We start from the raw sequence: 15207 nt of genomic DNA, 5'->3' as shown, positions 1-15207 counted from the left end.
TATTTTAAAACCTCAGTTTTAGTTTAATTTATACGCCAGTTAAATGTTAAGGTATGGGCGAACTATCTCACTGGGTTTTTATTTCACTATCTGAGACATAAAATCAATGAAGTTGTTATGTATACTACTCAGTATTTGGTGGCGTAGACACTAAAATTTTAAGTGTGGATAAGTACATAAGGGCACGGTGTTTAGATTGGTCCAACAATCTTGATTTAAAACAAACAAACACTTTAGTTAAAATAATTTAATAAGACATTAATTTATTAAAGCAAGTGAGGGCTGTACCCATGTTAATTTCATAGGCAGCAAATAGAAATACAAGTGTTTAGGTTTCCCCATCACTCATCTCTCTTGCACTAATATGTGTGACAAAACATCATCTGAGTTACAAGATTTCTTAATAATTCAAATCTATTAGTTTTAAATTATTTTTGACATAAATGTTTCAAAGCATAAAAAAGAGAGAAATTCAATGCAATGAAAATGATTAAATTGATTGATTTAGTACTCACTGCGAAGTGCCAGGTCATATTTAGACTTTTAATTTAGTTCCCTTTTAGTTATAAATAGCCATAGAAACTTAACTGTTATATTTTCTTGACTTTTTCCGCTTGTACTCCTTTTTCATCCAACCATCTTACTTCCCCCTCATCCTTTTTGCTTTCCTTCCCTCTGCTCTAGTCTCACGTCCTTCTCTCTCCCTCTCTCGTTCTCTGTATCCCACAATGCATTGTGTTCACTCGTTGGATCATGGACCAAAGCGGTAAGCAAATTGCAAAGTAGGGCCGATGTTATCAAAGTTAATTTATATGATATATTTTTCTCAAGGCTATTATAATTATAGCGTGTTTTGGATTTTGACAAATCGTCGTGGCAGAATATAGTTTTTTTTATATGGAATGTCGCTACCTTCCATTTCACTGTGAACGCTAGCATGGTTAAGGTAGCTAAAAAATGGCTAGCGATGGCTAGCTAATCACTTCAGTTAACCAAAAGTTAACGTTAAGGTTTAGATTAATCTATTAGGCTATAATCTCTTGCTACAACGAATTTAAAGATTGTAGTTTTACTTGATAGTGGGCGTTAAACTTGTTGCGATTGATTCGAGGTACCAATGCTAGCTGACGAATGTTAATATAAGCTAACTGTCCTGGCTCATATTTTTTTTAAAGTTAATATCTTATAGCATGTCCTCAGCATTTTTATTTATACTTGTGAGACATTCTTGGTGCTTCATATATTTAGAATATGTTTGTTGAGGTTACCATTTCTAAATGGTAAATTTGTGGGGTTTAAAAGAGGTACTGAGTGGAACAATACTTAAGAGTATATTCGTGTGTGGATTTTTAACAAATACTAACTTTAACTAATCATTCTGGCAGATTAAGTTATCGTTTATTGGTAATGCTTTTCTAAGAAGGGGAATCACACATTTGAACATTTTTAAAATGTTGTTTCCTGAAATCTCGCTTAAAACGTAGTCCTTTTTGCATGTATTGGGGTCATTTTTAGATAAAGGCACCAAATCATAGTAAGTCATTCAGAGTTCCTTTTACCATTGGCAAGTGAAATTTCGTTCCAATATTAACAAATATTTTCTCAACTGAGTGCAGGTGATGTATTTCCTTGTCGTTTGAGTTCGTTTTGTAGGGATATACCAACCTGATTTCACTAGGTGATAAAATGTATAATTTTATGTGCTACCGGTTTTTGTTAACAGACAATGATCTTCAAGGAAGTGATGGCTCTGGGACTTTGGGAGGCCTGGATGTTCGCAGACGAATCCCTATCAAACTTCTGTCAAAGCAGCCCTTAAGGACTAAACCTCCGCCGCGCACGCAGAGACCCAGCATCAGACCATGTAAAAATGAAACTGGAGAAGATGGTAGGCACACTGCGCAGGAGAGCATCCCAATTTAACTTTTTTTTTTAAATTGTCTTAAACATGGCATTCTCATTTAAATTGTTACATGCTTTGGTTAGATGTGAGGAAGTAACCATGTCAGTCTTGTGAGCGTCTTCCAGACAGTGTTTGTTGAAGTTCATAAGTTAGATCTCTTTCCTCCCTGGCAAAATGTATTTCCTGTTCAGCCATATGGCAGTGGGTTCTTTATTCAAATAAATGACAGAATTTGTTTTTACTCATGTTACCAGTAAGTTGTTGTATGTGTGTTTCTCTTGTGAGAGTGATTTTCTAGAGTACACACTTTACTGTAATCTCTTTTTACTCAAAGATTAGGAAGTTGAGATGAATCATAATTTATAAACAAGAAATTTATTATTTGTCCCACTCCCATCAAAGAGCCAGTTAGAGCTCTTGTCTTCTATTTAGGAACAAAAAATATCAGTAAAAAAGAATCACCCAATATGTTCTTCCTTATTCAGCCATAAATCAATTCTCTCTATTGTGTTTCACAGATAAGTTCGGCTTCAAGCAAGAGGACCGGTTCGATTGTGGCACCAAGGCTGGTGATGTATTTGCAAGTCAGAGAAGATTTCCCCAACTGCTGTTTTGGGATTATAAGGTACATCACCTGGGGTGACCAGAGTGACTTATTGGAGTTTGTTTCATTCGTAATTACCCGTGATTCTAAACCTTTTTTTTTTTTTTTAACTTTTCTGTTAGTTGAACTTAATTGGTGAAAGGGATGAAGTTCCTATTCACTTCTGTGACAAATGTGGCCTCCCTATTCAACTATATGGACGGATGGTATGTACTATTCTTTGCTTTCTCTCTGCAGTAGTTCTTGTAGTAGGGATTTTTGTCTTAACTCTTGCTTACCAACTCCCTAGATTCCCTGCAAACACGTTTTCTGCTACGACTGTGCTTTGCTTCATGAAAAGAAAGGAGAGAAGATGTGCCCAGGGTGAGACATTTGAACCTTTGAAAGTGTTATGATTGTTTATGATTTGTTGTATTGTAAGAATCTGAATTTCATCAAGAGCATGTAGACAAGTCAGAAAAGCCTACCTTGAAAACTTAGGTCAGTAGAGACATGATGTTGATTAGATATTAACCGAGAATGATTTAACTGAAGCATCATGTGGCATTTTGTAGTTTCTCAGATGTATTTATGTTTTAATCTTGCTTTGAGTCAATCAGCTTTTGTTTCTGTGTTCAGTCTCACGCTCTATAACTGCACGGATCCAGTTCAGCGCATCGAACAGTGCCAGCGAGGTTCCCTTTACATGTGCAGTATCGTGCCGGGATGTAAGCGCACCTACCTGTCCCAGCGAGACCTCCAGGCCCATGTGAACCACCGTCATATGAGGGCTGCCAAGTCCTCCGCAAGCCGCCAGGATCCTGTGCACCTTCCTCCTGCTCCTGATGTATCTGATCGCTACCGCGTTCCTCCGCCTCATGTAACCAAGAATCATGTTCACCTCTCCAATCCGCTCCAGCACGGCAGTCACGACCCCTACAGCCAGCCTCCACCACCAACCCCTCATGAAGGCCCACCACCAACTTCTCTGGGTCCTGAGACATTCCGCATTGCCACAGTAACAACTCGTAAACACAGTAATCTCATCACTGTGCCCATCCAAGATGACTCCTCCACCTCAAGGGAGCCCCATTCTGCAGGGCCTGGCCCCAATCAGCCCCCCCATCACCACCCTGGGGACTATCCTGGCCAGCCCCCTGTAGTATCACACTCTCACCACATGATGGCGCCACCACAACAGCACTTTGGCCCACCTCCTCCCCCTCCTCCTCCTATTAGTCACCCAATGCAACATCCTCCCCAGGGCTCTGGGACACCTCATATGGTGTACAACCAAGCCCCTCCTCCCCCCATGTCTACAGCTCCCCCACCTATCACTCCACCACCAGGGCACATCATGGGCCAGATCCCCCCCTTTATTAGCCACCCACCCCCAGGACCTCCACCACAGCACAGTGGCCCTCCTGTTAATGCACCCCCACCTCATCACTATAACCCCAACTCCATGCAGCAGTTCCCTGAAGACCAGGGCACACTTAGTCCACCGTTTAACCAGCCGGGAGGGCTCAGTCCTGGGATGTGGCCCGCTCCAAGAGGGCCACCTCCTCCACGGATGCAGGGTCCACCTCCCCAGGGCCAGATGCCTGGGCCGCACCACCCAGATCAGGGCCGCTATCGGCCCTATTATCAGTAAACTGCCAATTGGATGAATGGGCAACAGTCAGTGTCATTCTGTTCCATACTACTTGTTTGAATAATGTGATAGTAAACCTCAGGGTTACAGGATGTAGAACTTTGATTTTGATAAACTGCCCCAAGTCAGATGTGTATGTGGTGCACATTTTAAGTTAACTGTGCTAAACTTCCCACTGAACATACTTTTGACTTGGTGAAGAGCAGGAATGTCCCCTTTTACAATAGTTTATGGTAAATATCTGTGTATATATGTTAGCTGATGTCACATGTACATTGAAAGACGTTAACAATTCTCAATAAATTTTTATTGGCAGATGTCGATGTCATTTTTGTTTGATGTGGTAGCTGACTGGAACATTTCAATTAACAACAAACAGTTCTCTGAGAACTATTTAATAACTTCTGCCCAAGGAGTAATTATGATTTGCACAAGTTTTTTTTTATTTTTCTATTTATTTTTAAGATTAGGAATATGTTATGTCAAGTGAGGGGGGACCATATATTTTTGGTAACCTCTTTTAAAACCATTAACAGGCTATGGGAATAACCAGATATGTGTAACCTTAAAGAGATTTTGTCAGTCTCTTGTCTCTGGATCCTGATCTTTCTTGTTGGGACCCCATAAAACAGCTTTTCATGTTTTCAACTTCTCACTAAACTTCGCACACGACTTTCGATTTTGACTATTGAACCAGAATTATTTCCTCTTAAGTTAATTTAAAGCCACAATGTTTGGGAGTAAAAAGCAGTTTCAATTTCCAGTGAACCCTCATTTTTTGGGGGGGAACAACTTCTGTAAGGCTGGCTATAATCTGAATTGATAACTGTGCTCGTCTCCTTGCTTGTTTTTTTTTTTTCCCTTAAAAATATCAGCAAATGAAACAATTTAACAGTTATGTTCATAGTAACTGCATTATCTCAAATTCGGTTGGAGTTACAGTTGTAATTTTCTTTAAAGGGGAACTCTGGTATTTTTAAACCTAGAGCTTATTTCTGGCATGAAATATGTTTATCTACTCACCGAGAACAGTCGGCATCTTTCGGAAGCTATTTAGATAACTCGCGATCCATATATTGGAGTGAACGGGGCAAAGACAATGCAGCCTCTAAGTAAGGCATTAGCTGTCTTTATTTCACCAATACTTTTAAGACGAATGAATGAACGAATGTGTATTATAGCTCTGTTAGCTCATAGGTCCTCTGTTAGCTCATAGGTCCTCTGTTAGCGGACGGAGGGATTTCTACACAGGCACTCTACTGGGACCACTTCATCTACTTCAAACTTTTTAAAATTGGAGGAAATCAGGCTGTCATTTAGTGGTTTCTCCAGCAAATTTGGGGAAATATGGGGTCCATTCTTTCATTTTGTTAGGAGGACAGACCTCCATCACCCCTGACTGATATTTCTGTGATGGCTTGGGGAAAAATGTATATTCTTTTGATGTACGAGGTGAGTCCACATTTTATTTCTTTAATTGATTTGTCTTCTCTATTTATTTTTTCTTGTTTTGTTATTTCACTCTGACGGAGCTCTTATGTTGGGTATGCAAAAATGTGGCAATAAGTACTTACCTCCTCTGTTGTATCTTACAGAAATCTCTTTATTTCTAGAAAGGAAAATGTTAATTTTCATATTTTATAAAATCAATACACCACTGACTGAGTGACACCATGCCAGGTCTCAGATACCCGAGTTGTCAAGATTTATTGAAGACAGTTGAAAGAAACTACAGCAGATAGTAACATGGAATGAGACAAACACCACATTCTTAAAAATGCAATGCTATGAAACGGAATTGCACTTTAATCCCATTTCAACATTTATGACCACTACTGACTAACCAGAACAATGCACAGTGGAAACACAGAAACTGGAACAGCAGTTTAAAATATAAAAAAACATTAAACAAAAAAGGTTGTTCCTCATGAAAGGCTCTTCCCAGACGCGGTTCTTCTACAGTTGGGCGGCTTTTGACTGCAATCCAGAGAGACTCATAAAAACAAGGCAGCAAAACCATAAAACTAGACAGATGTTGCATTTCTACACTAGATAACATGGATGGTGTAAGTCAAATTTAGGTGTACAGAGAGGTGATTGTGATTTTCCATGCAACACATGCTGACAGTGCAGAATGCACTTGGTAGCATCATGATGACCGTGTTGTATTTTAACTAAAGACACTCATCAGTGGATTGGAAGTGTAACTTTTATTTGTGTGCTCTGCACCTCAGTAACAACAGCTCAGATGTGTTAAAGGGTAAGTTTTTTTTTTTTTTTTAAACCTGGACCTTATCTCTGTCATAAAATGCGTTCATATACTCACCAATAACAGTTTGGTGAAAGTCGGCATCCTTTGGGCGCCATTTAGATCACTCGAGATCCGCGTATATCCATATAACTTGAGTAAACGGATAATGCCTCTAAATAAGGCATTATCTGTCATTATTTTACCAGTACTTTAAGACAAATGAATGAATGAACGCGTACTATTGCACTGTTAGTTCAGAGATGCGATGTTGTTGTTATTGGGGGCTATCGGGGCTTTTTACACACGAGTCTAGTGGGATGACGTCATCCCATTGCTACTGCTACTGTGCCATGTTGCACAAAACTAGCAGTAGCAAACTCTGTGTGAAGCTAGCCGACCGTCACAGACTTTCACCAAACTTTTATCGGTGAGTGGAATAACATATTTTATGCCAAAAGTAAGGTCCAGGTTTAAAAAAAGCAAACTTCCCCTTTAATTTCCTATTATTCATCTTTAGTAAACTAGTAAACTCAACAGCAGGACCTTCTCCCAAGTAGAAGGCTGCCATGTTAAACGCCTGCTTTTCTTGTTAAGAGTCTGATGTGTAGCCCACAAGTGTGCGTTCCTTACCTGCCAATCTCCAATTCTGTCGTTCTTATGCCTCTCGAGAACGTGAAGCATGGCATCATGTAAGGTTGGGAAGAACATGGAGGTCAGAATCTCATCGTCAAAGAACATGCAGCTGTGCAGTTTCTGCAGGATGTAGGCTGTCGATACATGTGAACAATAACTGCTTGTATATTTACATTTATGTTTGTGGTTGTCAACAGGGCATTCTCATGAGACTCACCATCACAAGAAACTATGTAAACATCCACATCAACTCGAATAAACTCTTTGAATGCCTGCGGAGATAACAAAAATATTGCTTGCTTATTGTAGCTGTCAGCTGTTACAAAATACACCATGCACTGTAATCCTGTGCTTTTATTATGTTTAGCTTTCATTTAGTTGCATCTAGTTGTAGAAAATGCAATCAGATGTTTGACCTATTTGACATCACTGGGAATAAATATAATAAGCTACCTATGTACTCAAGTAAATGCATAAGCACAATTCATTTAAAGTACCAAAAGTGAAAGTATTTTTCATGCAAAATGTGTCCTTTTAGAACAGTGTTAACTGGATTTGAAAAAAATTCAGTTCTAAATTTCCATCCCGTGGATCAATAGATACCAAAGCTTTAACCCTTAAGAACAACAATTACATGAAATGATAACAAGATTTAATTGTGTCTGTCACAAGGATACATTTTCTGCTATATATTGCTTTCACTTTGATACATTTGCTAAAAGGATTTGAATGCAATATATTTCTGCAGCTCATTTGTACAAGAACAAACAGTCGTAGTGTAGTTGCTATCAGCATTGGAGGGCACTCAAAAACTTTTTTTTTTACCGTTTTAAGCCCCTTCAGAGCAGAAATATCCAGGAACGAGACAGCAGAGAAGTCCAGGATCAAACTGTGGAGGTCCACTCTGGGAACACTGGCCTTGAAAGGAAAGTCAGCGTTCCAGTTTATTCGGAATGGAAGGTCCTTGACATCTATCGGCAAATCCAGCTCAAGTTTCACATTAGAGTCATCGGTTGTTGAGTAGAATAAATCTGTTAAACCTCCCTGTTGGACAGATATAAAGTTTAACCACCTAAGGCTCCTCCAACCACTCTAGTGTCAGTTTACAATGTGTAAATGTTTGTTCAGTATCATAATGCATGAAGTGAGAACTATGAATAATTTGTTTTTTCATTTCTTAGAGTATAACCAAAAAATTTTTTGTGAGGTCATGGTTTATTCCAAATTTGAAGAAATTCCCTCAAGGTGATCTCGAGATGGCGTCTTTACAAGAATGGCACATAAGCGTAGACAGGTGGAGAGAGGCACAGATAAAAATACCGACAGCCACAGTTCTTAGTGCTGTGGCATTAAACAGTGGCAAAGTCTTACCTCTGCAAAGTCGAGATCCTTTTTCTGCAACATTTGTTTGATTTTCCTGAGAGCCTTGTTCCTCTTCCGCAAAACCCTCAGAGGGTTAAACCCAACCTGGAACAGTGTTGGCATCATGCTCATCTTTATTTTATCCAAGAGAAAAAGAAGCCAAAGCAGCAGAGAAAGAGAGTGTATGTCATTCATACCGCTTCTACAAGCTTGTTCCTGAAGAACTCAGTGTTGGCAAAGAAAATGGGCGAAGGTATCCGGAAGATTTTCACCCCCGTTGGTTCAACCATCTGAAAAGGGATTCATTGTGGACTGAAACCTTTCAGCATTTTATTGGAATTTTTTTTAACTTTATTTATCAGACTTACCTGTACGTAATCTTTGCGATCTCTGTACAGGTCAGTCCCAGGGATGTTAGCCAAGACAGAACAGCGGGGACTAAAGAGGCACAAAAGGTGTTGGATAAAAATTGGTCTGTGTAGATCAGATAAAGTATCACCTTTAGGAAAGACATAGCAACAATTAGGACCCTCAGTTCCCAGTTAAAAAAAGAGTAATCAAAAGGAAGGATGATGTAACACAATGACAAACAGCATCACAGGTGGCATCAAATTCTGTTTTTGTTTAAATGTTCTAATTACAGTAGAGTTGATCTTTGGATGCTTTAAAAATAAGTTCCTTTGTAATTGTGTTAATTAGATGAAGATTCAAAAATAAATTATAAATTCAATTTCATGTTGAATTTAAGAGAACTTTCCAACTCATCTGGAGGTGACGTTGGTACATAAAGGCTATTTAACCAAATAGCACCTTTTAACACTGTCATAGCACCAGGATACCTTTGTGTGTGATGCTGGTTGATTAAACAGGTAGTTTTGACCCATAGTTTTTTCTTAAATCCTTCATGAATCCCACATTAGAGAGTTCATGGGGCTGCAGAATGGTGTGGTGGTAAGCATCATCTCACAGCAAGAGGTTCCCTGGTTTGAATCTTGCCTGGAATCTTTCTGTCTGGAGTTTGCATGTTTTTCTCTGAATGCATGTATCCGGGCACTGTGGCTTACTCCCACTGTCCTAAATTGACTCTAGACGTATGGTTGTTTTGATGGACTAGCATCCTGTCCAGGGTGTACCCCACCTCTCACCCAATAGCAGCTGGGATAGCCCAGAGACGATGGATGGAGGTAGCGAGTCCAAGGGTGTCATTTTCATGCTATTGACTCTGACCTACCATCTGCGACCTACCATCTGAAGCTTTAGTAACCATACTACATTTTTCCTGTATTAAACAATCCAACTTTGGTGAGCTTTCTCAAAGTGTAGCCTTTTCTGCTCTAAACCAGTAGGAGCTGAACCATCCAGCTCATCCAGCCTCAACCTTCAGGGAATATGCTCACTAGAGCTGTAGAGTGGTTTTCTGTGGTTCAATTCTGAATGGCAAGGCTTGTACCGTTATAGGACATAACAATTATTCTATTATATCCTGTAAATTTAATTTTTGCTCATATTAGGTGTCATAAACTGTATACATACAACTGAATCCTGAATATGACAGTAAACAGCTCCACCCCCAAGCCCACTGCTAGACCAAGATCCAATCCAAGCAGGATGACTCCCAGGCACGTTCCCACCCACACCACCTGCAGACAAACACCTGAAGTAAAACACTGGAATGGAGAATAAACAGTCAAACGATGGATAGTTGGATTTTTAAAATACACTTTAATGTTGCTAATAATTAAACGATGACTAAACGCTTACACATTCTGGTTTGTCCCTTCTCCACAGGTATGGGATTTCTCTGAACTGAGTCAGCATTCCCTTGAGGTTGACTATCACCAAGGCGCCTAAAACAGACTGCATCAAATATTAAGTGTATGTATAAGAGAAAGAAAATCCTTACACTTCACAATAAAACAATTATATTCTAACATATTTGTAAACTGCTAATAAAAAAATCTCACTCTGGGAAGTGGCTCCAGCAGGAAGCTTAGTGCCACAGTAACAATCATGGCCATCATGGCTGAGATCAGCCCTGCAACCTGTACTTGTAAGGAAAGTTAATATTTTCATTTTAACATGTTGGTAAATGTCAAAAACGGTTATGGAGCAGATAGTTCACAAATCAAGAAACAGATACTGCCGATGCTCAAGCTGGTTTTCTGACCTGTGTTTTGCCTCCTGAGCTCTCCTGCACGGCGGTCCTGGAGAGAGCTGTGCTGGCTGCAAATGATCTGAAGCTTGCTCCAAATATATTGCTAATACCAAAAGCAACAAGCTCCTGAAATAGAAAAGTGATAAGTTATATCTCTGTGAGCGTAAGTTTATCTTTGTTTTGAATCAAATTAATCAGTATGAACTGCTTTAGTGTTGTAACTAAGGATGCCTTACAGACAACTCTGAGATAAAAGCAATATTCTGTGTAATTTTAAATCTTCATAACCAAAATTATACGGATTCTTATTCTCTACAGTGCTGAGCATCAGCAAATCAATTAACTCCGTTTTTTATTGGAGCCAAACAAGAATAGCTGTTCTGTATAACTCACCTGGTTGCCATCGATGGTGTAATCATGTTTGATAGCGTAGACTTTGGCCACAGAGAAGGCTACCGCAAATCCCACTATGGCTATAGGGAAGGCCTCCATGGCACTTTCCTGGAAAACCTCCACACTGGGTGGAATGGGAGACTCATACCTGAAAAATGATAGCGTTTGATGGTGCAGTGAAATAATGGTTGTTGATGGAGCATCAAAGAAAAGCTTTGTGTAAAGAACCTCAAACTTACCCACTGATCATTTTTCCAACAACATCAACGTTATATATTTTTTCAAATTTGAAGCCATATGACACCCCACAAGCTATGACAGTCTGTGTGAATGAAAATGTACTCATTTATAAAGACAAGTATGTATCATCATTTTTAAGCAGCAATTTGCTGGGAAATAAAAGCACCTATATTTTTTTAAAAACTTCAAATATGCTATCACGCAATAAGGTTAGAAATGTTTCTTTGGCATAAACAATTTTGCAATTAGGGGGGTAAATAACACAATGGCGCTCACCACAATCACTTCAATGGGTATGGGAACAGGCAATTTGGCTTTGTATCTGTCATTCAGCTCCTTTACAATGAACACCACCACTATGATCACTATTGACATCACCAGGTCACAGATGTTGGTGGAGGTGATCTGGACAAAAATCTCTTCCAATGTCTGTGCAAAAAAGGAACAAACATGTTAGCATGATTTCTTTGGTCTCATAAAGAGTGTTCAACCAAATCAGTTAGTGTTCCTGTGTTTTTAAATTTCAAAACCCCTTAATATGAAACATAGCCACTGACATTTAACAACAGTGTCACTGCAGATACAGTGGAGCAGTTTACTACGAAACTACCCACAGTCAAGGGTGTTGTTGTTTGACTTTAATATGAGGGCAGCTTAGGAATGTTGAAGAAATGCCTATTAATGTTTAGATGTAAAGATAAGAGAGTAGTACGAGTAGTTAGTAGACGTCGTATTTCCTGCAAATCTGACTTTGACTCTACAGACCGAGGTTTGTGCAGTTGTTTCTACAATCAGACTACATTGTTGCATATTTTCAACCCTCTGGGCCAGCCACCACCCTGTAGCCACTCTCTGTAAAACACACAGTTGAAGGCCCTCGAAGTTTCTCAATTTACACAGAGCCTTCTACTTGGGGCTGTGCAAGACTGGATCTGAAAGGGTAACTGCTGATACTGAGGTTTAGGATTAGTGTAGACAAGGGGATTGGTGCTGGGGGTTAGAGTAGTTTGGGTATTTTTATTAGAAATATTTTTATAAAAAGCTGATACCATACAGCACCTTGCAAGCTACCCCCCCCCCCAAAAAAAAAAAAGTTCTGGGTCTTGTTCAATGCAAAGTGTGTTTCCACAGTTTCTCCTCAAAATGGCTTGAAATAATGTATATTGAGGTTTTATTTACTTTTACTCTTTTTGGTGACACACATTGGCTCCAGCTGATGTATTTTATCCTTGTGTTATAGGACAGGGTATTCAGTGCATTTCTGTTTCACTTTATAGATGAGTTATGATCATTTCATAACTTAAGCAGCCTGCTGGTCTGCTTTATTATAAAAAGGGCATGTAAATCTGAATCTGCATGTGTTTTTTGGGATATTTCTAATTGACCATTGCACGATTTTTGTTACTCAGACTTGGCAATTTTGGTTCTACTTCTCTTAGTTTCAGAACTAAAACTGTATTGATGGTAATAATCTAATGTCAAATCTGTCTGTGACTTACATATATGACAGAGAATGGACCGCTGATTCCAGGAACATTCAACCCCAACACAAACTTGAGCTGGGACACTAAAATATGAACAGCAGCTGCTGTGGTAAAACCAGACACCAGAGTGTCTGACAGGTACACAACAATAAAGCCCACCTGCAGAATACCCATGGCAAGCTGCATTGGAGAGAAAAGGAAAGTGAAAAAAAACAATGGTTTTCAGAACACGAAGAATGAACAGCTTGATGCACAAGAGAGAAATCTACCTGGAAAATTCCCATCAGGAATGTCACAGAGGAGGCCACCAGGACTCTTTGTTGGTCCTGGGTTAGGCCTACAAATTCTGTAATATTTGCCGGTGGTCCGTCCTCAGGCACCAGACGTGTCACCACAGCTCCCACCATAAGGCTAAGTACCGGGAAGGAACCTGAGGAAAAGATAGGTGTGAAATCTGTTTTATGACTTGGAGACAGGCTGTAGAGATAACAAAGGCATATGCTATGATGATTAGAATATATCTTAAACATGATCTAGCTTTGAAAAAAATGTTATGTTAAAATCTTTAGCTGTAAAAGATAGGAGAAAAAGGGAAAACACTTTATCCCTTTAGTTTTGTATGACATACCTACAGATATGTGCCTTGAAGTGCCCAGGAAAAAGTATGTTAGCACTGGAAAGAAAGCTGTGTAAAGGCCATAGCTTGGAGGCAATGAAGCCAGCAGAGAGAAGGCAAGTCCTGAAAGGGAAAACAGCAATACAGTGTAGAATGTTACATAGCTGTTTGGCTACTATATTTGAACAATGTACACTTCAGGAAACAGCAATCAAGTATGTGAAAGACATTAACTATGTGGACAATTAAGCAAAAACTTGTCATAAAGGGTATTTTAAATTTAGTTTAAAGCATTTGATGCTATTGACATTTATATTTGGCCTCCGTTTGCACTTACCGCGCAGCTCAATGCTAATTTTACTTCAGTAAGGCAGTTTACTAATTGCTACCTTTGTTTGGCATGTTAGCATTCACACAGACTGGTAGGCAATCAATACAAATACTGTTTAATACTGTTTAGGCACATATGCTTTGGAGCTATTTTGTCTTGATGTGGCCAAAATTGCCTCAGTCTAATACCATCTCTTGCCTGAATTACAGCCAAACAATTATTGTGTGTTTAGAAATAAATACAATATATTTGCATTTCGTGTTACTTTTAAGTCACTTACTTTTCATAAGCAACTGTAAGGTTGAACAAGTCACAGTATGTAATTTGACATGCTGCATAATATTTATCATATGAATGTTACCAAACTCCCTTTTTTCAGAGGCTGTATCTCAATAAGTGTATCTCAGTTCATAATAATTCATAATGCCATACGTAGCTTTAGACCCTCTAACAAAGCCACTTCAAGCACAAACTTTTACCTCCTTTTTACCTCAATTTGTTGCCTCTTTCATTTCATTTATCTTATCTTGAGCAGAATTTTTGCTCAGTAATTCGTCATTTTACTGGATGTCATAACAAGACGAATTAGATATTTCTACACATAAAGCATTCTAAAAGTGCCAAGACAAGATTCTGAAAGTAAATGTCCATCAAAGAAAGAGTAAGAATATGATTGTACATTTACAACTAAATAGAGTCATTATCTAGTATTAGAAACATCAGTTTACATTTGTTTCTAATATATAGTACATTGTGAATAATGATATCCATAACAACAAAACTGTGGTATAGAATCTAGATTAAGAAGTCATCTTGAAGTAAGCCAAATTGTTTTGCCTTGAATGCACATTCAGCTCCTCACCTTGCATGATGGCCACAAGTCCAGTGCTGATCCCAGACACCACATCGCCCAGTAGCCACTCTCTTACTCTGTAAATCCTCATCCAGCCAATGATAGGTAGACGAGAAAGCACTGCATTTTTGGCACGTTTTGCATCACAACTGCTTAAATCACATGAAAGCAAAGAATTTTCCTCTGATCTTCATTCATCAAAAAAAAAATAGTTTCTGCAGAAGACTTTGAATCACGAGTACAAGTGATTATGATTAAAACCTGATTTCTGAGGAACCAGGGCTTACTTACGTCAGATATTCTTTAAAATGGTCCAGAACGGTTTTGTGCTTTCTGCAGATTTTCTCGTTACTATCAGCAAAGCTGTCCTCAGAGTACACAGGTCTGGCCACCACATACTGTTTCCTCAAAGTCACCATCCTCACACCTCAAATGTTTGAAGAGTTCAGACTTTGATATAATATAAAGGATCCTTAGTAGAACCTTTGCCCAGAGTATCTATTCTGAGATCGGCGATCAATCTCACTGTGTAGGTTTGTCATTGCGTCTTTCAATCATTAACGATTTTTTTTCAATCATTTGTTCAAGCCATCTATTTTCCTTTTATCATTTTTTGTGTTCACCTATTTTCCAGCTGAAACATGTTTTGGCCATTGTTAATCAAGGGAAAAAAGGCTGATATTCACACAAGAAAATAACACAATAACTGAAATTAAATCTGTGGCAACAGATCTTATTGAGTGATGAAT

The 15207-nt window shown here is 38.9% G+C and overlaps 2 protein-coding genes across 2 annotated transcripts; one reads left to right on the top strand and one right to left on the bottom strand.

Annotated features, from left to right (window-relative positions):
- Positions 1-555: 555 nt before the first annotated feature.
- cbll1 (Cbl proto-oncogene-like 1, E3 ubiquitin protein ligase) lies at positions 556-4457 on the top strand. The gene is made up of 6 exons (XM_072377506.1): positions 556-766; positions 1724-1888; positions 2422-2528; positions 2630-2713; positions 2797-2870; positions 3126-4457. The coding sequence occupies exons 1-6, from the start codon at positions 754-756 to the stop codon at positions 4138-4140; spliced, it is 1458 nt and encodes a 485-aa protein (XP_072233607.1). The 5' UTR covers positions 556-753; the 3' UTR covers positions 4141-4457.
- A 1481-nt stretch (positions 4458-5938) lies between these two features.
- LOC140282581 (chloride anion exchanger-like) lies at positions 5939-14947 on the bottom strand. The gene is made up of 19 exons (XM_072377057.1): positions 14750-14947; positions 14468-14646; positions 13287-13397; positions 12928-13088; positions 12674-12838; positions 11451-11603; positions 11174-11256; positions 10935-11082; positions 10554-10667; positions 10351-10428; positions 10148-10243; positions 9920-10026; positions 8755-8824; positions 8584-8676; positions 8396-8491; positions 7850-8068; positions 7242-7296; positions 7022-7158; positions 5939-6117 (listed from the first exon to the last, which is right to left on the bottom strand). Exons 1-19 carry the CDS (start codon positions 14875-14877, stop codon positions 6097-6099), a joined length of 2214 nt encoding a protein of 737 aa, XP_072233158.1. The 5' UTR covers positions 14878-14947; the 3' UTR covers positions 5939-6096.
- Positions 14948-15207: the final 260 nt, after the last annotated feature.

This window comes from Leuresthes tenuis, unplaced genomic scaffold (assembly GCF_036924035.1).
Source record: "Leuresthes tenuis unplaced genomic scaffold, fLeuTen1.0.hap1 SCAF_23, whole genome shotgun sequence".
Lineage (NCBI taxonomy): Eukaryota > Metazoa > Chordata > Actinopteri > Atheriniformes > Atherinopsidae > Leuresthes > Leuresthes tenuis.
This window is presented reverse-complemented; position numbering and strand designations above follow the sequence as displayed.

What these genes read in the sequence shown, in the direction of transcription:
- cbll1 (XM_072377506.1), top strand. An exon ending in TGCTGTTTTGGGATTATAAG is followed by an intron (nt 2,529 to 2,629) that starts GTACATCACCTG and finishes CTTTTCTGTTAG; the next exon opens with TTGAACTTAATTGGTGAAAG. An exon ending in GGAGAGAAGATGTGCCCAGG is followed by an intron (nt 2,871 to 3,125) that starts GTGAGACATTTG and finishes TTCTGTGTTCAG; the next exon opens with TCTCACGCTCTATAACTGCA.
- LOC140282581 (XM_072377057.1), bottom strand. Translation starts at nt 14,877, where the DNA reads ATGGTGACTTTGAGGAAACAGTATGTGGTGGCCAGACCTGTGTACTCT. An exon ending in GTCCATTCTCTGTCATATAT is followed by an intron (nt 11,604 to 12,673) that starts GTAAGTCACAGA and finishes TTTTTTGCACAG; the next exon opens with ACATTGGAAGAGATTTTTGT. An exon ending in AGGATCTCGACTTTGCAGAG is followed by an intron (nt 8,069 to 8,395) that starts GTAAGACTTTGC and finishes TCTGTCCAACAG; the next exon opens with GGAGGTTTAACAGATTTATT.